Source organism: Sander vitreus, chromosome 11, assembly GCF_031162955.1.
Source record: "Sander vitreus isolate 19-12246 chromosome 11, sanVit1, whole genome shotgun sequence".
NCBI classification, from domain to species: Eukaryota; Metazoa; Chordata; class Actinopteri; order Perciformes; family Percidae; genus Sander; species Sander vitreus.
In genome coordinates this window covers 17,743,094-17,766,508 of record NC_135865.1, presented here as the reverse complement: position 1 = coordinate 17,766,508, position 23,415 = coordinate 17,743,094, and the positions used below count along the sequence as shown (strand labels likewise).

Below are 23,415 nucleotides of genomic sequence, written 5' to 3'. Positions count from 1 at the left end.
TTTTGGCTGGTGACTGAAGCAAATCTACCAGCCACTTGCATATTTTACCAGCATTTGGCTAGTAAGTGGTGCTAATTTTGAACCCTGGTCACAAGCCAAAAAGTTTGGTACTTCTTGCGTAATGCATTAGGGGATTAAGGGCCTTGCCCAGGGGCACCTCATTTGTGGTAACGAGGGAGGGGTAAAAGCTGCTCTTTAACTTTTCCCACCCAGATTCATCCTGCCGGTTTGGGGATCAAACAGGCCACCTTCTGTTTTCGCATTAAACGTGAAGAGTGACAAGAGTGAGAAGAATGACAACTGGTCATCGCATTTCTGTGCGTGATTTTTATTTTTATTTTTATTCTTATGTATGTGTGATATATATGTGTATATGTGTTTGATGTGTTAAGGTTGTCTAAGCTACTGAATCCTAAAATTTCCTTCAGAATGAATAAAGTATCTATCTATCTATCTATCTATCTATCTATCTATCTATCTATCTATCTATCTATCTATATCAGTCAATTAAACAAGAAGTGAGTTCATGTTGACAGCAAATGTAGACACACAACAGCAGACAGCATTTTAAAATGTATTCAAGATTGAGCACTTTAATGACACTTGATACAATGCTGTGTGTTTTTTGCAGTATTGTCTTTTTGATGTCATCTGGTGGGGAAGGCCTGGCGTCTGTGTTTCTGAGAGAAGAGGAAAATTGGGTAATTCACGGGGAAATTTACTCAGCACAAAAAGGGGAAGTGTCTAGTAACAAGCGTTGCTACACGTATGTTCCTCACATAACAGGAATAGGAAGTATGAAGAGCACAGGAAAAAACAAATCCACATTTCAAACACAACTGTTGCAAACTAAACCACAAGGGTCTATTTTACTAGTGCAGGTGCAACTAAAGTAGCTGCACGCTGTTCTTCCGCGTTGCTGAAGAGCTTAGTGAAAAAGATGAGTGAATCACTGGAGAGGACTACAGACGGTCCCTTGCCGCTTCTTGTAGACGAGTCCAGCAAGGACGAGGGGAGAAACAGCCTGACAGGCTCCAGTGAGTTACGTTGGGAAGATGGAGGTCTACCTGTGGAGCTGCAGAGAGGGATGGAGACCCTACGAGTAAACAAAGAACTGACTGATGTGGTACTGTGTATTCAGGGACATGACTTCCTTTGCCATAGAGCCATACTCGCTGCTGCCAGTCATTACTTCAGGTAAAACAAATCCAGTATTTTTTAACTCCAATGTAATGACACTCCTGATTGTGCTGAATGATTTCTTTTCTTTTCTGTGTAGGGCCATGTTTTGCAGTGGTCTGAAGGAGAGTCATGAGGAGCGTGTGGAAATAAAGGGGTTGGACAGTGGGACGATGCAGTCTCTCCTGGAGTATACCTACACCAGCCGTGCCCTCCTAACCCACTCAAATGTCCAGAGAATACTAGAGGCTGCCAGTCAATTTCAGGTAAAATGACAATTACTTACCATAAAACTTAAAGGAGACACTTGATTTGTTCACTTTGCACATTCATCATCTGACACACAGAGCGTTTCTTTGTAAATATTGAGCCCTTTATCAGCAGCAATCACATTTGTATAGTAAAGATAAAAAGTTCAACAAAATGTGGACTGTAATTGTCAAAGAAGCTGATTTTTAATTTCATGTTAACATGTCTTTTGCGTAAGTCATCGACTTCAAAAACCTAATCCTTAACCAAACATTTTATAAGATCCATTACATATCCTCAAAACATCAACCACAAAAGAAACACATTTTTATTTAAGCACATTTTTGACTCGATCAAGTTTGGTGTGAAAGGGTTTTATAAGAGTACACTCAGTTCATTCTACGTAAGTGTGACCACATGCATGATCATGTGATTCTTCACTGGAAGTAAAAACACAGAACTGCCAGGAATTAGAGTCATGACATTTAATCCCAACTGCAACAGTTTGCTGTTTATACAATATAGTTGATATTGATAGCATTTTAATTTAGCGTCATTGAATTAGTATCAGTCAGTTGGGACACATGGTGCATCAAAGGCATGGCAGAAGACTCTATGGTAGAGAAATAGCAGCAAAAAACATTTTTATTTACTTTCAGAAAGACAGGTTCTATTACAGTGATGATTTTTATCAGCACTGTAACCCTGCTATAGTGTAAAACCAACTAACTTCAAATTGTTTAGACACTATTCCCCCATTTAATGACAAACATCTTATTCATTAAGAAATGAGTGAAAGAGGGAAGTGAAAGTTGCCCAGTTGTTTACACTCAGGATCAGTTTTCCATACAGGCTTAAATTAACTACACAGCTGTGCCAGACAAGGGGGAGGCAGGGGTTTGTGTTCCTATACTTCTATTTTTGTGACAAGCAATTTGAGTTTTTTGACAATAAAAGAAACTTCAAGAACTTTGGTTGGTACTCGCTTTTTCAACAGGTTGTTTTAGGGTTAGGATTTAGTTTAGGATTGAGGTTAGAATTACAAATTAGGATTTAGGGTACAGTTTGAGGATATGCATGTAATAATATTAACTTTATTTATATAGCACTTTTAAAAACAATATTGCTACAAAAATGCTTGTCAGTAAAACGGACAGAGTAAACCATAAAATTGCTAAAATGATTAGATTGCGAGGAAAAATGTAAAAGTAGAACATGTTGTCCATTTTAGTTTTGCATACTTTTGAAATTCTAGCACAGCTCATCAGTCTCAGAAAAGTAGCGTTATCTGCTTATCACTGACAATATTGAGAAATCCTGGATGTGTACACCACAGTGCTTTCACAATTTTCATCCTAAAAGTGATAATAATGCCTTTACTGGCCTTGTCTGTTGTAGTTCTTGCGTGTGGTGGATGCATGTGCTGGCTTCCTGAGCAAGTCATTGCAGCTAGAGAGTTGCATTGGGATCCTGAATCTTGCTGAAAGCCATGCCTTGCCTGCCTTGAAGACCGCGGCTCAGGATTACATTGCCACTAAGTTCTCCCAGGTAGTCCAGCAGCCGGACTTCCTGGAGCTGCCAGCAGAGTCTCTGGAGGCTGTTTTGCAGAGGGACGACCTTGATGTGAAGTGTGAGGAGTTTGTTTTTGAAGCACTAATGCGCTGGGTGAGAGCCCGGCAGGATGAACACTATCCTTCACTAGCCAGGTTGCTCTCACATGTGCGACTGCCATTGTTGGAGCCTGCGTACTTTGTAGAAAAAGTAGAATCAGATGAACTGATTCGCCGCTGCAGTGAGGCTTTTCCTTTGCTCCACGAGGCCCGCATCTATCACCTCTCCGGCAGTGAGGTCAGTAGACAGAGAAGACCAAAATCTTTAATTATTATTTAACAAAAAAAAAGATGTTTGGAAACATCACTTTTTTTGCACCGGTGGAAAAAGCTATCTAAAATGTTCCATATTCCAAACAGCCATTTTGTTAGAATAAAACATCATTCACAATCATTTTGTGATAAAATGACTGCTGTATTTCATTGTTTTATAGATTAATGAGTTTTATTTAACATGTTCATAGGTGGTCTCTGAACGAACCAAACCCCGTGTGCAGCACTTTCTATCAGAGGTGTTTCTAATCATTGGAGGCTGCACCAAAGATGAGCGCTTCATTTCCACTGTCACCTGTTTGGACCCCCTCAGACGCAGCAGGCTGGAGGTGGCCAGGCTGCCAATCACAGAGATGGAGGATGAATCCCAAAACAGGAAATGGGTGGAGTTTGCATGCATCACCTTCCGCAATGAACTATACATATCTGGTGAGAGAAGTGACGTATTCAGGTTTTATATAGAAAGGCTTAGTTACTGTAATATGTGTCCGAGATACCCTACAGTGCATGTGAAAGTGAAAGTGTTCCCCGTCTACTGATTATGTTTCTGCCAAGTTATGGTTTCTATATGTCCTCTTCATTTTTCTTGCATCTTCATCATGTAAACAGGTTGTTGTAAATGTTTCTAAGCTTCTCTTATTTAAATATAATGTTGTTATAATCAGTGAATCCACAGTGTACAACGGAACAAAAAAACAGAAAGAAGTGACATCCTCTGCAGTTACAGTCGTTGTGGTTTTAGGTGTTTCCCAACTCAGGAACTGACACCCCAGCTATGGTTACTTTAACTGTTCAGCAACACGTACACTATGAATGTTCAGAGATCAGGTCATGGGATTTTTTAATACAGTCATTACTAAAGATTGAGTGACACATCTGTGCTTTAGGATAAAAGTATCTACAGCAGGTGACAGTTTTCTGCAATGCTCCTATTGTTGCAGGAGGTAAAGAGACAAAGCATGATGTTTGGAAATATAATGGCGCCCTGGACAAGTGGATCCAAATTGAATTCCTGACAACTGGGCGCTGGAGACACAAGATGGCAGTTCATAGGGGGAAAGTGTACGCACTGGGTGGATTTGATGGAATTCAGAGACTCGATAGTGTTGAAGCCTATGATCCCTTTCACAATCGCTGGACACAGGTAAACATACAAGAAGTCTATGTAATAGTGGTGCTACAAAATTACATTTTAAAATTAACCCTTGTATTGACTTCGGGTCAAATTGACCCGTTTTCAATTTTTGTTTTATATCAGAAAATATGGGATGTAGAAATAAGCACTGAAAATGTGTAGAAGAAAAATTTAACAATTTAAAACGTTGGAAAAAGCAAAAACAAACTGTGAAAAAAAGGCGTCAAAAACATTGGGAAAAACTGTGTTTTTTTCAAGGTTGACAGGAAGACAACACAAGGTTAATAAGCTGAGTTTTAATTATTTATTCTAATTTTCCACAATTTACTCCGGTGATTATTTCTTTCATAATTATAAATTTTATATTGAACACATTGGAGCTCCATAATAACCATTTTTACTGTAGGTGTTAAAAACTGTGATGCTCCATAAAATGTACTGCTTTTAAAAACTATACCTTGCATATTTACTTCTATGCCTGTTTGGCTGTGTTTGCAGGTGACACCTCTTGCAGTAGGCGTGAGCTCCTTTGCTGCTGCAAGCTTTGACAGATGGATCTATGTGATTGGTGGCGGGCCGAATGGAAAGTTGGCAACTGATAAGGTTCAGTGCTGGGAACCTGGGACAGAAAGCTGGGAACTGAGGGCGCCCATTCCAATCGAAACCAAATGCACTAATGCTGTCACGTTCAAGAGCTGCATCTATATAGTTGGTAAGTTGGCAGTGGTGGCTGGTAATTAAGTACATTTACTCAAACACTGAGGTATTTCTACTTTACATAGTATTTAAATTTTTTTTACACCTTAAATTAGGCCACTTCACAGATTAAGATTTTACAATGCATACATACATACAATACCTACAATATGAGCTTGTAAAATATGATGCATTATTAAGTAATTATGAAATTACCCAGCAGTATATAAGTTAAAATTAGCTTTACCTTGATTGACTACAACAGTGAAATGCTACTTACACATGAATGCATCCTTATAATAATCCAATAATATAATATGTAATAGTATAACATTCACAGGGGACATTTTTCTGTATTATCCCTAAATGTTAACCCGAAGCATTGAGAACATTGTAAGTGTACAGACAGTTTATTAAAAAGATAGTTTAGAAAGACAGTAGCTCCCAAGACGGCGGCCGCCTGTATACGAGAACGCGACTGTCTTTATAATCTCTTTTTAATAAACTGTCTGTACACTTTCAATGTTCTCAATGCTTCGTTTAACATTTAGGGAACCTCATTATGCTACCGTTGAAGTGTGGTGATATTTTGAGCCTTTTTAGTTTTATAATAAGCGATTTGTTTGACGTTCCCTGTGCCCCGAATACTAGCGTTGTAAGCTAATCAGCGGTCCGCAGTAGCTTCTTTCAAGCTACAAACACATTCGATTAGCATGAAAACATGTCCCAGAGAGCGACAGAGTGGGTACACATCTGTTATTAACCCCTAGGTTCGTTTTGCTCCGGAATTGTCCTTTAAGATAGACACATCTGAATTAGTTAAAATATATATATATTTTAAGTATGTGATCATCTGCGTCTGGTATGTGTGTATATATTTACTAACTTTATTATGGTTTCTTTGTCTTTTCCCAGGTGGTGCCATGCATGCTATGTACTGCTACTCACCTCTGTCAGACTCCTGGTGCCTTGTGACCCGTCTGGGGGAGAGGGCGAGCTGCGCCATAGCTGCCTGTAACAACAAACTTTTCATCACTGGGGGACGAGATAACAAGAACCAAGTCATCTCCACGGTGATGTGCTGGGACGTTGGCAGAGGGGTGTTGACAGAAGAGTGTGTTTTACCTATGGGAGTGTCCCACCACGGCAGTGTGACACTCATGAAGTCCTACACACACATACACAGAATAACATCTGCTTCAGAGTGCCAATGACACAGACTTCAGCGAACAGGACATTGTTGTTGAGAGAATGACTGAAAGAAAAAGTGAGGAAGCGATGAAAATGGAGATGATTTATTTGCGTGCATTTAACGTACATTTTATGCAAAGGTATGCATGTATGAGTTGATCACTATGTTTACCACCTTTAACAGTATAATGTTACATGACATCATCAATTGTTGAAACTTTATTTAATACTGCTGAAAAATCAATGTACAACTGCCCAACATTGCTGTTAGAATATTTGGATTAAATAAATATGCATATTGTAATAACAAACCAAAGCCCTATAGCACCTGTGTTTGATCACTTTAAGCTGCACACACACACGCACGCACGCACACACACACACACACACGCACCCGCACACATGCACACACACACACACACACACACACACACACACACACACACACACACACACACAGGTTGTCTATCTTCCTGTGTGAACATTGCCATCTAGTGATCAATATAACTCAGAGTTTTGATTTATTCAAACATATTATGAAGAAATATCTTAATCTAAAGGAAATCGGATTGTCCATTGTACTGAATTTCCAGATATTTCTTGAACTCCTTACACATGTTTATCGTTTTACAATCCTGCAGGCTACAACCAAGGGGGTAAGCGTCTCCTCACAACCCGAACCTCCTATTTTGATGCTAATAAGCACTCACCTCCCGTTAGCATTCCATTGACTGCCATTCATTTGGCGTCACTTTGACAGCGAATAACTTTACATATAAAGCGTTTAAAGACTTTATTTGTCCATTGTTTATTTCTAAAGAAACACGACAATGTATAAAAGGCTCCATTACCTTGTATCTCACGTTATGGCTCCGTAGCAGACGTTTTTGTAAAAATAGGCTAACGATTGTGTCATAACCATGCGACTTACTGTCGCATAGTAGAGGAATTACCGTATAGTACAGGAGAAGCTCGCAGGCAGTTCGACTTACATTAGCTGTTTAAGTTTAATTACTAATGTTAACTAGCATTTTAGTTAGCAATAATTAGCCTGTGTCCATGTTATCTCCTTACATATACCTACGCTCTCCATCTCTGCAAGATTGGGAATGATTGAGATTTCTCTTGGCACAGAGCCGGAAGGCTTACAACTTTCAGACAGGTTGTTCACGTCTCAGTTGGAGGTTGCGCAGTAACGCTCAGCCATCACCGGAAAAGTGCTTCTAATGGCCTTCACTGGTCTCCATCCAGAGCAACGGGATCTGTTGGTTCATTCTTATATACTGTCTATGGCTAAAACCAGACAGAAAATGAAGTCTGGCAACAGTCGTGCTTCCGGTATATTTTCAAACTAAAACGCGCAACATGAAGGCGACAAGTTGACAAAGGTCATTAAAACGTGAAATCAAAGAAAGCTTATGTGGAAAATGTTAAGTTACAACAGATTGGGCGGAGGAAACTGGTGATTAAATTCAAAACTATGCCACACGTTAAGCAATTAAGTATTTCAGTGCAGTCTGGTTAATGGCATGGAGGGATACGTGGAAAGACAGAACACATGAACATGTAGGCTACCAATGTAGAATAGTATAATAGGCTTTAAAATATTTAAGGTATTTCAATGATTATGGACATATTTAATGTATTCACTTCCAAGGCCAGAATCAATGTCATACTGTTATGCTGATGTGTGGTCAGATTTTTTTCTTTTGTGTGAAGGACTCACGGTAGAGATCCATTTGACAGTGCAACGCTTCTGTCGCGCCGCGCTCCACTCTATTCCTATGGGTGACGTCAAGCGACTTAAAAGTACACGCAAAGCATTCCGGGAAGGCGGTGCTGCATTTGAAAAAATGCTGCGCGTCCAAAAGCTGGCCGATGCCCATCTTTATGCAAATTAATCCGTTGAACGCGACGCGACTATCCAGTAGAAGTAGACGAAAATCTTTCAAACTGACCTTTGTCGATCTGAAATAAAGATAGATTCAGCAACTGCATGGCCTATTTCTCACTTAAAATGTTTTCAGAAACACGTTTCAGTGAACTATTTTCGTAAAATACGAGATCGTATTCTCAACGAGGCGCCATGACACTCTGTTGAAATTCTCGAGAAGCCAAACCCACGACACGTGTTCGTCCAATCAGCTGCCGGTCAGGGGCGTGGAGCATCAACCATGGATGTATGACGTCACGACACAGTCGTGTCGGACAAATGGATCTTTACCATCATGGCTTGAAGAAGGGGAAAAGAACACCAGTTACTTTTTTGCTCTTGAGAAAAGAAATTTTAAAAGAAAATCTTTATCTGCCCTTAATATTGATGGAGTTCCTTCTAAAGCTCCAAAGCTAATTTCTAATTTTGTCACCAAATTTTATAGGAATTTATATGAATCACAATTTAATGCAAGTGATTGTGCAAGTTTCTTGAATAATGTTCAAGCTACCATCCCTTCTATTGATGAGGAATTTAAATCACTATGTGAATCTGACCTGTCAGTCAATGAAATTAAAGATGCACTATTTTCAATGAAGACAAAGGCAAATCTCCAGGAATCGACGGCCTATCTGTTGAATTTTATATACACTTTTGGGAACATATTTATAACTCTTTATTATGTGTGTACAAAGAATGCATCAGTCAAGGGGAGATGACAGCTACAATGAAGCAAGGCATTATATCTCTTATCCCCAAACCTGACAAAGACCCTCTATTAATTGATAACTGGCGTCCTATCACTCTTTTAACAATAGATTATAAGATATTGGCTTTAGCTTACTCAAACAGATTGAAGAAAGGGCTAAACTCTATTATAGCTGAAACTCAAAACAGGATTCATGAAAAGTCAACATATTAGTTGTAATATCAGACTCATATTAGATCTGTTGGATTATGCAGATGCAGTTAAGTCTGAGGCACTCATTTTGTTTCTAGACTTTTATAAGGCCTTTGATACAATTGAGCACAAATTTCTTTTACAGTCCCTTAAAGCGTTTGGCTTTGGTAACAAATTTGTAGACATTGTCAGTATGTTCTATAAATAGATTAATAGCTCAGTTATAATTAATCTCAATACTTCTAAAAGATTTCAAATTAATAGAGGGGTCAGGCAGGGGTGTGCTATCTCGCCCTTCTTATTTATTTTGGTCACTGAATTATTGTCGCTTAAAATTACATCTGACAGAAATCTTGAAGGAATCTCAATATTTGGTAAGGAGTTAAAAATTTCCCAATTGGCAGATGACACTACGATCTTTTTAAAAGACAAGAACCAGTTATGTAACTCTATTCGTTTGATAGACCAATTCTCCAAGGCTTCAGGTTTAAGATTGAATATGTCCAAATGTGAAAACTTATCTCTACATGGTTGTGATGGTTGTGTAATTGGAAATATCCCAGTTAAGGATTCTGTTAAGTATCTGGGCATATTTATAACTAGAAATCTTATTGCTAGACAACATCTAAATCTTTCAAGTAGACTAAAGAAAACAAAAACTATTTTTAACATCTGACTTCAAAGGGATTTGTCTATTTTGGGCAGAGTTCTCCTCTCTAAAGCAGAGGGCCAATCTCGTTTTGTGTATCCATCTTTATCCTTATTTGTAAAAGATTCAACAACCACTGAAGTAAATTGAATTTTTCTGAATTTTTTTGGAAAAACAAGTCTAAAGAAAAACGTACTTTCCAGTAGTAAAGCAGAAGGAGGTCTTGAAGTCCTAGATTTCAGTGACACTGTGAACACCTTTAAAGTTAATTGGTTAAAAAGATGTCTTAAAAACCCTGAGTCAATTTGGTATTTTATCCCAAATTACATTTTTAACAAAATTGGAGGTCTTTCCTTTATTTTAAAATGTAATTTTCTGCCAAATAAATTGCCAATTAAATTATCAAAGTTCCATCAGCAAGCCCTTCTAGCTTGGAAGCTAGCCTTTGTCCACAATGTATCACCGCACAAGACTTTCCTCTGGAACAATTGTAACATAGTCATTAGGAACAAATCCTTATTTTTTCCGAATTGGTTCCAAAGAGATTTAAATCACATTCTTAATCTTTTTGATGAATCTGGTGATATGCTATCCTATGAACAGTTTATGAATGTACACAGTTTTCCAATTCCTTTCAGAGAATTTAATTCTTTAACTCGTGCAATCCCAAATGGTTTAATTCTACTTATAAAAAATTGCTTAACCTATAATGCACACGTTATATCACTGCCTTTACTATCATTGGATGGAATTGAAGTAACGCACACAAAGTGTAATAATAAGCATATTCGCCAAATTTTTCAGAGAAAGAATGCAGTTGTGCCAAGGGGCAAGTTTGTGTGAGAAGATAAATTGGAGAAAGGCTTGGCTTCTACCGTATAAGTACTGTGTTTCTAACAAAGCTAAGGAAGTACACCTCAACATTTTACATAACATATACCCTACTAATCACCTTGTTGCTAGATTTACCGACATTGACTCTTCCTGTACATTTTGTAAACAGATTTGGAGTCCTACTTTTTTGAACCCACCAACTTTATCTACTCCTTTAATCTTATAGATATCATCTGTTTCTACGATAATTCAGGTAATGGTGCTCTTGAATATCTAATTAATTTTGTTATTCTGTATGCAAAATTCTATATTCACAAGCAGAAATTTTCTAACTCATCTCCAAATGTTGTACTTTTCTCATAGAATTTAAATCTCTACTGAAGTCACTTAGATCGTTGGATTAACAAAAAAAGTATCAAAATTGTGGAAACTGTAGAGCTTTTTTTCCCTGAAACCTCTGACTGACTGTAAATGTATGTCTTCTTGTACTTGTTTGTAATGTCTGTTATTTATTTTTGCTATCATCGCTTACCTGATTTTTTTGTAAACTGCATTTTGTCAATAAAAAAGAGGAAAAAAAAAAGAAAAAAAAAGGATCTTTACCGTCAGGTGTTGCGTGCGCATTACACCTGTTTTTGCAGCCTGCACCTTAAACAACCCTTGGATTACCTGCGCAGGTGTTCTCAACTAAATTTTGTCTTAAGCCTGTCCCAACTTTTTCGAGGAAAAATAACAAGCCATGAACTTATCAACTTAGCCTATCATTAAGGAAGACATTTAGTCTGTTTATCCCTACAACGCTGCGACAAAGTGAAAGTAAACGGCGTATCTGATTTCCAGAAATGTGTCGTCGTTATTTCCTGGCCTATTTCACATTTTACTCGTGCCTGGGTAAGTTTGTCTGTGAAATGGCAGTGCACACCTCCACCATGCAGAACAAGTTTCAGAGACAAGTTAATGATTTATCTGAAGTTATCTAAGTTAAATATTAATCTGTCTGTAGTATATATTAGTATTGACCTAATGTTTTTGAACTGGTTTGGTTTAAAAAAAAAAAAAATCTAATGAACACTGTTTAATTTAGCCTAATAGGAGTATGGCATTACTTCTGAATAGGCAATACTGTATCAATAAATACACCTGATAATATGTGTTTGTATTGCTGTTAAAACTATGTATGCACATTATTTAGTATTGACTTTACACCTGTAGTTACACCTATTATGTTAAGCTGATGTCAGAGAGGTGTTAAAACTCCATTGTGTAATGTTTTAAGTTGATTCTTAGCAAAAACCCCTTTGTTCTTTCACAAATATGTGCTCATCAAATCAAATCAAATCAAAGTGTTCTCATAAGCTACACCTGTGTAAGAATTTCTCCCATCTAGCGGTGAAATTGTATATGACAACCAACTGAATATTACATTCTAGCCCCTCCTATTCCGGTGGCTGTATTATTTCAAGAAGTATGACTTTGTCCGTGAATGTTCCTTCCAGTGTAATAATAGTTTTACGCTTTCGTTATTTTGGTACCATTTCATTGCTAACATCAGCTGTCAGGTTCCCAAACGAATGCAAGCTAATGTTAGTAAAGTATCAACGTGATCCTCCATCTTCAACAGGCTTTCAAATCTGCCGGCAGTCGCGCATAATCTCCCCCTGGCATTCATCATGGTGCCACTGAGTGTAAAAGCGCGAAAGGCGGAGGTATGTCCCTCTTTGGCTAATGTATTTTAAAGATGGAGGCGCAAAATGGCAGAATACCATAGACAGTTAAAGAAATGGACAATGTGAAGCCGTAGATTTCCACGGAGACCAGTGAAGTCTATTAGAAGCACTTTTCCGGTGATGGCTGAGCGTTACTGCGCAGCCTCCACATGAGCTTGACGACGTAGATGTGACATGAGCAACCTGTCTGAAAGAGAGGAATCTCAATCATTCCGAATCTTGCAGAGATTGAGAGCGTAGGTATATGTTAGGCGATACAAAAGGCACAGGCTAATTATTGCTAACTAAAATGCTGGTTAACATTAGTAATTAAACTTAAACAGCGAATGTAAATTGAAACTGCCTGCGAGCTTCTCCTGTACTGTGCGGTAATTCCTCTACTATGCGACAGTAAGTCGCGTGGTTATGACACAATTGTTAGCCTATTTTTACAAAAACGCCTGCTACGGAGCCATAACGTGAGGTACAAGGTAATGGAGCCTTTTATACATTGTTGTGTTTCTTTAGAAATAAACAATGGACAAATAGTCTTTTAACGCTTCAGATGTAAAGTTATTTGCTGTCAAAGTGGTGCCAAAATGAATGGCAGTCAATGGGATGCTAACGACGGGTGATGGCTTGATAGCAACAAAATTGCTCCGTAGGAGGTACACTTTGTGGAGGCTGGCTTACCCCCTTGCAGAATACATACGAGCGACTCGCTCGTATGTATTCTGAATGATTCTGAATGGCAGGTTCTACGCTTACGAGAATACTTTGATTAGTTGGTGGAAGTAATTACACATGAATGAGCACATATTTGTGAAAGAATCAACTCAAAACATTACACAATAGAGCTTTAACCTGTACTCAGCCTCATCACTAACCCCAGCCAGAAGTTTCTTGCAATGTTTCTTGCAGTTTGTATTGGATTATATCAGGTTGAAAATGTGTACCTAATAAATAGGTAACTAAATGCTATTGAGTTGTCATCATACCCTTCAAAGTTAGGGATATACTTTAACACATAATGCTGCATGTTTCTATATGTTCTCTGTGATAAGCTAAGGCAACTGGACTTGCTAGAAATTCTTGAGAAGAAGAATTTCAAGAATTTCTAGAAAGTCCTGTTGCTTTGCTTGTTTCTGTAAGTGTCTATTCTCTGTGTCTAGTTGCTGGACAGTCTCCAAAATATGCACTCAAGGGGCAGGAGTTCTTTATAAAGCCAGACGTCGCTGGACACCCTGATGGAATTCTGTGGAAACATAGTGGCAACAAAGTGGTGGAGTTTAATGGCAATGAGCAACAGGTGTACACCCCATATGAAAACAGGATCACTCTTGATTGGGTCTCTGCAGAACTCAGTATCACTGAACTCAGATTTGAAGACAGCGGAGACTACGAATTGGAAATAGAAGTAAACAAAGGATTGCATCGTTCAATTTATGAATTGGAGGTCATAGGTAAGTATTTTTTAACTAATGTTTTTTATAGGGCTGCCAGCATTAACGCGTTAATCGCGATGCGATTAAGGGGCGAGCATAATGCGTAAATTTTTTTTTAATCGCATGCCGCCATTTATTAATTTATTTTACACTTTACTCGGCTTTGCGTCGTGCCTAACAACGCCGCTTAGCTGTTCTAAAATCACTAGAATCTAGCTAGGCTACTATTTTGACCCTTTGCCGCACCTTTACTTATCATCAAGCTGCCATACTTCCTCGTAACACATCCTGCTGCTGCAGGCTGCAGGCGTGATGGAGCAACACAATTCTGAATGGCGCCTTTTATTTTCCAAAACTCCCAGACGGCTCAGTAGACAAGTCGAAAGCCAAATGCACATTGTGTAAAGTCGAATTAAAATATCACCGAAGCACGTCAAGCTTGAGCTACCACCTATAAGCTAAGCATATTTGTACAGTTAACGTGACTCAGGTTGATGCTAGCGGGCTCAGGCAAAGCACTATTTTGGAGAGTGCTACTTGCCGACCTGTGGATGAAACCAAATCCAAAAAAATTACTACCGCTCTAGCCAAATGGGTGGCAACTAACTACAGACCTGTCAGCATCTTAGAGGACTCGGGTCTTAAAGACGTACTACAGTTGGCATGTACAAGCCTGTCAATTTTTCTCTTTTACAATCCACAAGTGTTCAGATCACCTCTCAAAAGACACACACATATATATATATATATACACAGCAGCTAACGTTAGCCTAACGCTAGCTAGTAGCTGGATTAAACACGGTTAAAATGCTGACAGCTAACGCTAAACGGTGTAAAGTTTGACTGTTTTACTGTAGCGGATTCAACACCGGTATGTAACAATCTGCAGCTGCCATCGGAGAAACAACACAGACGGTGCGTTCAATGAAACTGGTAAACTACAGCCTCGTGGTGCATTTGAAGTTATTGTAAATGTCCTTTTCCTATCTGGTTGTTGTTGTTTTTGTCGTCCAACAGCAATTTACTAGTGAAATAAGTTATTGTTATTGTTATACATTATTATTATTAAATCATTTAATTTTGACCATATGGCCTTAGCAATAAACAAGCCGTTCTTTAATGCCACCAACTGTTGTTTAGTACCCTTTTTTTTTTCTTTTCTTTTTTTAACTTTCTTAAAAAGTATCGGTTCAGGCACCGTTAATTATGTATGCGATTAATTAATCACAGAGTATGTAATTAATTAGATTACATTTTTTAATCAATTGACAGCCCTTATATATATATATATTTGTCTTTTGAGAGGTGATCTGAACACTTGTTTGTAAAAAAGAAAAACTTGACAGGTTTGTATGGCAGCTCTATGGAATTCCCAGTGTGTTTTGCCCTCCAGGCTCAGCGACAGTCACGTGACTGAAAACTGGAAGTTGATGTGTTTCTATAGCAACGCCATGCCCTTAAATGACTTTAAAATAAAAACAAACACACAATGAAAATATACAACCTGCAATAAAGACAATCCTGTTGCTTAGTCGAATTTGCCACTACCAGTAAGAAATATTGGATCTTTTCCTGTTTTATTGTTTTTTAACTTTGCATCACGATGGATTTAGTTTAATGTCTTTTTGACACTGATCAACAGAAAACTTTATTGTTGGAGTTCCATGCCTGCTAGGGCTTTGACTCCGAACTTCGTTATTCGAATATAATTTGAATATTTAATAAAAATAATGATGTTCGAACGAATATTAGGCAGCCCTTAATATTCGAATTTCGAACCTGTTATGGGCATTATTTTTTGTAAATGTGTTTGCTTGTAAACCTTGTTTTCAATTCAGATTCCGAGGCTTTTTCACGCATTTCAAAATGTAACTACACGTCGCGGCGACGCACGTCGCTCGGCCGTGGCTTGGTAGCACATTTCCCCAACTCATTTCCTGGTTCTCTTTCTCCATAAACAACATAAAATCAAGGAGAGGGTTAACTTTTCCCGCCCCAGATTTCCCACCGTGGTCAGAAAACACAGGGGAGACGATTTGTTTCTCTCACTATGTCTCTAGAGTCGCTACTCACTCTGAAGCTACCGGTAATCACCGTCACTCTCTCACAACACACACACACACACACACACACACACACACACCGGCTCACAAGTATGAACATCAGACCACTTACGTAGGCTACGGTAAAAGCTCTGAAATTCCTGTCGAAAAGGATACTGTTTGTGTTTAATCCAGGGTCTGACTTTTCATGGAAAAAAAAAAAAAAACAGTTGCGGAAATGTGTTTTTCTTCTGAAAACATAATTGCCTGCCTATTGACATTGACTGATACACTGCCCTCTGGTGGAGGGAATTTCAGAGATCATGTGTGCAAACCTAATATAGACCTTTCCACACAAAGTCAAGGCTGTTAAAGGTGCCTCTACCAAATATTGACCTGAGGGATATATATATATATATATATATATATATATATATATATATATATATATATATATATATATATATATATATATATATATATATATTTATTTTCTTCATTTCAATTTAGATCACTTTATAGGGAGTGTAGATTTTAATTGTTGAATTGCATTTGTGTTTGAAATAGGCATATTCTTAGTATTTGCAGTTTTTATAAACACACATAAATTGTGCATGTAAACAGAGTAGTGGTATCAAGAAACAATATCAAGTGCATGTTGTTGCTTTCTTGTCAGCGTGGAAGCCCCACAGAGCAGTCACACATTTAAACTCACACGTTATTGGAGACATTCAGCCACGACTGCTCGGCCACACCCATCAGTGTAATGAGGAGATCCAGATATCAAAACCAGTATTATCTCTTAATATGTCATCTATAAAAATGGATTTTATGGTTTGGTATCGTTGCTTTGCTTTTCATGATGACCTTGGTATCAGTTGAGAGACTTTGGTCAGGAAGTTGTCATCATGGAATATCCTATTCCAGTAGTCCGGGTCTAACTCTTTCTCAAGTGTTTTACTTTTGCCATAACCATACTGAAACGTTAAGTGTTTCCCTGACCTTAAACTAAGTAGTTATTGTTACCTAAACTTATTTATAACAATGAAGACTTGCGACTTAGAATGAATTGCAATGCTATTTTATTTATAATTCTTTTCTATGTTTCTTATATATGTCTTTTATGTCTAACTGTATCAACATTTTCAGTAGTTTTATTTATATTCCTATTATATTTCCTGTTTTGTGATGCTACATTTGTATTTGTTTAACCATGTTTGAAATTGTGTTATTATATAAACAAAAGATTACCTAATAATAATTCATGTAGGTATGTATTCATTTATCTGTTCATTGATGTATTCATTAAGACAAGGTTGCCAAGCCCACCATATCCTGCGAGATGAGCAATGGCAGCAGCTCTAGATCTGGACAGTTGGTGTGCTCGGCAGAGCCCAGACAACCTCAGTCTTTAATGAAGTTTGAGTGGAGAACACATGGAGGAGTGCAGCCTGGCCCAGAGCTTACAATATCTCTGGGGGAGGAACATGATGATGATGTACATAGTTGCAGTGTGAGCAACCCTCTAAGTAAGGAAACGGCTACATTCACTGCAAAGGATTGCTACACAGGTAAAGATGCACTTTCACTTAGGCGTCAGCTGTACTGTATATTTATTGTTCATGTTCTTTTATAAGCTAATTTACAAAGGATATTCTTATAAATTAACCCAAGCAATACCTGCACTGTTGCATTTATAATGATAATTTGAAAAAGAGACTTTGATCCTTCAACGTCAGCTGAGCTTTATATTTCACCAGTGGTGACAAAAAAAAAGAAAAACGCCAAATGATTTGTGCACAGTGTGTTTCCTACACATAATCAGTAGTAATAATAATAATAATAAGGGAACAAATGTAGTAAAAGAAAACATTTTTCAAAGAGTTTCAAAGTGATGTACAAAATGTGATATATCCTTTGGTTATAGTTTTAGGAGAGACGGCAGAGTTCATGTTCAATATCTAGACTAATGTCCAGTGTTACGGCACTACATGAATGTTGTTTTAGTAATGAATGTAATAAGAAGTTGTTTGACTTTTTTGTTTCTGTGCAGACCAAAGTTCATCTGTAGCAGTGATTGCCAGCATCATCAGCATCTTTGTAATTGTGCTACTCGTGGTTTTGGGCATACTGTACTGCAAAGTATGCCATAAAGGTAAAGATTATAATTTCAGCAACTAAGGAGTACTAGCTGATGCCCATGTATTCAGAGCTATGGGTAACAGTTGACTAAATATAATAATAAGTTCAATATGGGGCAAGGTTCTTTGTCAGTTAGGGATCAAAAGTCCTTCAAGGACTACAGTATGTATAAAAAGCTTTTTACATGTGCAGTGTTATAAAACACAAGCAGCTGTTTTTATTGACTTTAATCTTCACATTGTAATAAACTAAATAATACTGTTTCTTTCTTCGTTTTCTCTCCTCTCGCTCTTGGTTCCAGCATGTTTTGCAACAGCTGATTTGGAAAAACAGTCACCATCCTGTAAAACAGAAGGTAAGATGCTGTATTTATAATTGAACCAGCAATGTTTGGCATCCTTAATAAATGACAATTAATAGATTATCAAAATAGTTTTAATAGATTATCAAAATAGTGCTTCCGCGCCAGCCATGGCTGAGGCCAACTGATCAACTAATCTAAAACTCAGATGAGAGAACAAGCTGTGAACACAAATGCTACTCAGGGAAACGTAATCTGTTATTTTGGCTCAAATTGTTGAGCAGTTGGACATTTTTAGTGTTTCGTGCATAGTTGCTTTTCATAATGAACGTTGTGGGAAAGCAAAGAACATTTAAAAGAATGGCATCCTTTAAATTAAATAGATTAAATTAATAAATAAACATGTTTTGAAATATTTGCATCTGGATCCAGATCTGCATCAAAAATACAAATCATAGGATACATTTGACAGATTTTTTTTCTATTACCCTACCTTGCAATATTAGGAAACCCTCAAATGTCCTGGGTCCAAATCAGAACTGATTAAGTAATTGTTCCTTCCCTCATAAACTACTTACCAAACTACTACTACTACTACTACAAATTAAATTGAAATCTGGATGATGGACTGAACTACTATTAAATCTCTTTTTGTTTTGTATATTGATGATGCATAATGATGGGTATTGATGCATTCTGTGGTCCATTTTGATGCAGTCCATGGCTCTTATATCAAAAAGGTGGTCAGCTTGTTGTTAGCATCACATGGTTCTTTAATGGACGGGTTTTATTAAGGTCATATCGTCTAGGAACTCTTTTGATCTTGTTTTTTTCTTTCAGGTGAGTTACATTATATTTTTTATTTCAATCTGTTTCAGGTTCAGATAAGAAGAAAGCCCACGGTGATGAAAATAAGTCTCTTCTTCATAGAACAGACACAATTCCCTCTCAGCAGCCACTTTGCAATTTGGCCCAAGCAGGTAGCCGAAGAAAAGCTAGATTTTGACACTATAAACATAAAGGCTGCTAATCCATGCATTCTGATTTGGCATATTGTGTGTGTGTGTGTGTGTATGCATATGTGTATGTATGTATGTATGTATGTATGTGTATATATATGTGTATATATATATATGTATGTGTGTGTGTATGTATGTATATATGTGTGTGTGTGTATATGTGTGTGTGTGTATATGTGTGTGTGTGTATATATATATATATATATATATATATATATATATATATATATATATATATATATTTGAACAAATCAATGATGGACAGACAGGTAATTTTTGTTAGTTAACAGAAAGGATTGTTAGCTAACAGCTGCAACTAATTCTTATTTTCATTTTTATTTATAATAAGTCAAAAATAGTAAAATGTTCCCAAACCCCTAGTTGACATCTTCAAATATTGTAGCTTGTTTTGTGACCAACAGTCCAAAAGCCAAATTCCTCCCATTTTAGAATGTTTGTCATTTTTGCTTTATAAGTGATTTAGAATTAATGTTGATTCATTTTCTGTTGGTCATTTTATTAATCAATGTATTGCTTTAGTACTTGTTGTTATTACCATAACACATTGCTCTTTACCAGTTTGTTTGACTCTTAAACTGCTTCTGTGGGGTCTGAAGGAATTCTTTTCTTTAATTTCCTTTTTGTGTTTCAGGTTCAAAGAAGAACATAGACCAGCATAAGAAAACTGTGTCTCCTCCTTCCCCTTCACGTAGTGAGTCCCCTTCTCCTCTGGATCTGAATAATCTTGCTTGCAGCGACAAAGGTGATTCAGAGTCAGACCAGCTCAGAGACCGTGCAGAGGATATAGTCCCACTATGCGACCCCTCAGACTCTGAGAAGGCAAATGAACCAGACCCAGCTGGTGTTTCGTACGACTTAGGTGAGGAATTCTCCATTGCTCTTGAACAGCCAGGTAGGGAAGCTACACTATCTGAGCTCCATTCTGAATAGTCACAGGGGGAAAACACTCATATGAATAAAAGATAAACAAAAGAAAAGCAAAATACTTAATCTTTCACATTTAATGGATGGGTACAAAACCATTTTTTTTTTTTTTTTTACAGTACTGTACAGTACAGTAGTGTGCGTAGTCTCTGTTTAAGTGTACAGCAACACTGGGTGAGACAAAAGATGCAGCAGCAGTTTTATTAATTGATTGCTTATGCTTTACAATGATCTTGTGAGATATCAAAAAAACATTACAGCATTAACTTTCTCATAGAAGAAATATTGCTTTCGGCCAGTGTTCAACTTTTAATAATGACTAAAACATTACTTAATTTTGACAGTTCAGGACAGGTCTTTTCTTTTAACCTCCATGGAGTAAGACTGATTGATTTTAAAACCAAGGCTGCCTCTGAACAATGTTATCTTTGTGAGCAGTCAGGTGCACTTTGTTATCCTTTTACTATTGGTTTCAGAGCCAGAGAAAGAGGCAGATGAGGAAGAACAGGCTGCTCCTGCCAGTGCTGAAACTACTTCTGCCGCTCAGCCACATTCCCCTTTGACCGAAAGCTGTCTAAATATGGCACCGAAGGACGCCACTGGTGAACACAAAGAAGACGCCAACTCAGATCAGGTCACTGGAGAAATTGCAGATAAAAATGGGAGAGAATCTGACTCATCAGGCGAAGAGGAAAGAAATGAATCGGACGACTCTATCGAGGACAAACAGCCGTCCACCGTTCCTGAACAGAAAGGTTCAGAAACATTATTACATGAGCATGATTCAAACTTATCACAGGATGAAACACAGACAAGAGAAAGCAACCAGCAAGAAAAAGTCAAACCAGTTTCTGAAGATGAAGATGAAAGGAATAGTGTAGGTGACCGTGAAGATACAGATAAAGAGTCAGATCTGTATTTAGCCACCTCCCAGCAACCTCAGAGCCCCACACCAACAAAAGCAGACAACACAACTGATACCTTTCAAAAGTCTCCAGACACTGCACATGCAGACCCAGATCGAGAAGAACAGGACAAGATCAGCCATGACTCAGATGAGGGTCAGTCAGATAAAGGCAAAGGTGAAACTGTTGAAGATAAAAATGAGGTCAAGTGTGACCTAAAAGAAGAAAAGAAGGGCAATGAGAGCCGTAGTCATGATGAAGCTGTTGGCCTTTACAAAGAAAGACGATAGTGAAAGTGAAGCTGTAAATGCAACACAGCACAAAACAAAGGGAATAAGATCAACAAAGATGTAAAGTTAAATGAGTGAAGGAATTTTAAGACCAAATGCAGATAAATAGCCATGTGCGATTGTAGTAAAAGTATGGAAAGATTGATATACAGTAGGAAATTAGCAGACAATGACAGTTTTGAGGTTAAAAGCAGATGAGTGGTTCATCTCTCTCTGTTGCCTGTTTCTTTTTTTTTCTTTTTAAAGTAACATGAAATAAAAAATAAAAATAACACCAGTAATACCATTACCTTTCTCTTAAGATTTCCCTGGCCCTCTTAAAGGTCCCATGGCATGAACACTTTTAGGTTTTTTTTAACATTAATATGTGTTCTCCCAGACTGCCTATGGTCCTCCAGTGGCTAGAAATGGCAATAGATGTAAACCAAGCCCTGGGTATCCTGCTCTGCCTTTGAGAAAATGAAAGCTCAGATGGGCCGATCTGGAATCTTCCCTTTATGACATCATAAGGGGAAAGGTTACCTCCCCTTTCTCTGCTTTGCCCGCCCAGAGAATTTGGCCCGCCCATGAGAAAGAGAGAGACATCATGGCTTGCAAATGAGCGAAGCATGGCAGTTGGTCAAGGCCACAACCCCACCCTCCACCTTGCCCCCCCCCTCCTTAATAGCATTTAAAGCTACAGACACAGAAATAGCTCGTAGTCACTGTAACTCTGCACCAAGGCTGAATTTCAGGAAAGAGACTTCAGATACAGTATTAGGGAACCACTAAGGCCTATATACAAGCATCCAAAAAGCAGCATGTCATAGGACCTTTAATATTATTCATGTTTTATTGTTTGTCTTTTTAAATGATACAAAAACGTGTCAACTAATGAAAATACATGTGTGTGTGTGTGTGTGTGTGTATATATATATATATATATATATATATATATATATATATATATATATATATATATATATTTTTTTTTTTATGTTTCAAGAATCAAGCCATTATAAATAAGAAGTTATCAATTTAACAGCACTAATCCTATAGATGTCATACTGTGATCTTACTTGTAAGAAAGACTTTCTGGTGAAACAGAAATAGTGTATGCTTAGTTGGACGTCCAGTGACTGTGAAGATGTTAAAACAACTGATCTTTGCCCTTTTTAGGAATCAAAACACCTTATTTTATGTGTTGTAGGAGAGTAAAATCCTTATGAACATGAAATGATCCCTCTGGATTCATAACCAAAAAATGTATGTGATGCTGTAAGCATAGAACAATATTAAAGTAACCCACTTTTAAAAATCTGAGAGCATGATTTATTGTCAAATATGTGTCCCTCTATTTAAAAATGTTTCGTGCACTCCTTGATTTTAGACCAGATTGATTATGTGGTGCTGTGATAATATGTAAATATTTTCAGAGCTCAGGGTATATTTGTCCGTACTGATTGTCCATTAATGATGTGATTTCCATGACACTACAGTTAGATTGTATTTAGTTTTCCTATCTTTTGCTGCAGTTTTTGCTGATGATAGATGTTTTGGAAATGTTTGCACTTATTAGTAAAGGCAATGCTAGTGTGAGTATTAAGTATTTTTTATATATATATATAATTATATGCCAAATCAGAATGCATGGATTAGCAGCCTTTACGTTTACAGTGTTAGGGTCAAAATCTAGTATTAGTAATTTTCTTCTTTTTGTTATATAATAAAAGCTCAGATTCCTTGAAAGCTGAGAGCCAGAAACCTCAGGGAATTTATTTACAGGAGAAGCCATGTATCGGGGTGGAAATGATTGTTAAAATTAAATGCAACACACTTGCAATGAAATAATAGAAACGTAAGGTAATAAACTGATGGCGTGTTTGACAACAAGCACAGCAAAACTCAATGCATCAGCTAATATTGGTAAGTAAGTGTAAGAACATGTTTCTGCCAGTAGAGGACAGTGTTTATTAGCTCTTACCCAATCA

At 37.5% G+C, this 23,415-nt stretch overlaps 2 protein-coding genes and 1 long non-coding RNA gene across 5 annotated transcripts; 2 read left to right on the top strand and 1 right to left on the bottom strand.

Moving 5' to 3' along the window:
* Window positions 1-767: 767 nt before the first annotated feature.
* On the top strand, window positions 768-6,356 carry klhl6 (kelch-like family member 6). The gene is made up of 7 exons (XM_078262028.1): window positions 768-1,197; window positions 1,280-1,445; window positions 2,827-3,276; window positions 3,503-3,740; window positions 4,253-4,455; window positions 4,945-5,158; window positions 6,058-6,356. The coding sequence occupies exons 1-7, from the start codon at window positions 941-943 to the stop codon at window positions 6,354-6,356; spliced, it is 1,827 nt and encodes a 608-aa protein (XP_078118154.1). The 5' UTR covers window positions 768-940.
* Window positions 2,360-16,068, bottom strand: LOC144525317 (uncharacterized). 2 transcript variants are annotated; one of them, XR_013502677.1, is made up of 4 exons: window positions 15,977-16,068; window positions 6,268-6,397; window positions 6,091-6,154; window positions 2,360-3,737 (listed from the first exon to the last, which is right to left on the bottom strand). It is a non-coding gene; the product is annotated as an uncharacterized LOC144525317 (long non-coding RNA). The 2 variants fall into 2 exon arrangements; XR_013502676.1 differs by having other exon boundaries at window positions 6,091-6,397.
* Window positions 11,263-22,380, top strand: LOC144525315 (uncharacterized). Of its 2 annotated transcripts, none has more exons than XM_078262025.1 (8): window positions 11,263-11,541; window positions 13,529-13,819; window positions 17,154-17,414; window positions 17,897-17,998; window positions 18,287-18,340; window positions 19,165-19,266; window positions 19,958-20,218; window positions 20,727-22,380. In XM_078262025.1, exons 1-8 carry the CDS (start codon window positions 11,493-11,495, stop codon window positions 21,443-21,445), a joined length of 1,839 nt encoding a protein of 612 aa, XP_078118151.1. In that variant the 5' UTR covers window positions 11,263-11,492; the 3' UTR covers window positions 21,446-22,380. The 2 variants fall into 2 exon arrangements, with proteins under 2 accessions (XP_078118151.1, XP_078118153.1); XM_078262027.1 differs by having other exon boundaries at window positions 11,264-11,541; window positions 19,958-20,185.
* The last annotated feature ends 1,035 nt before the right edge of the window (window positions 22,381-23,415 follow it).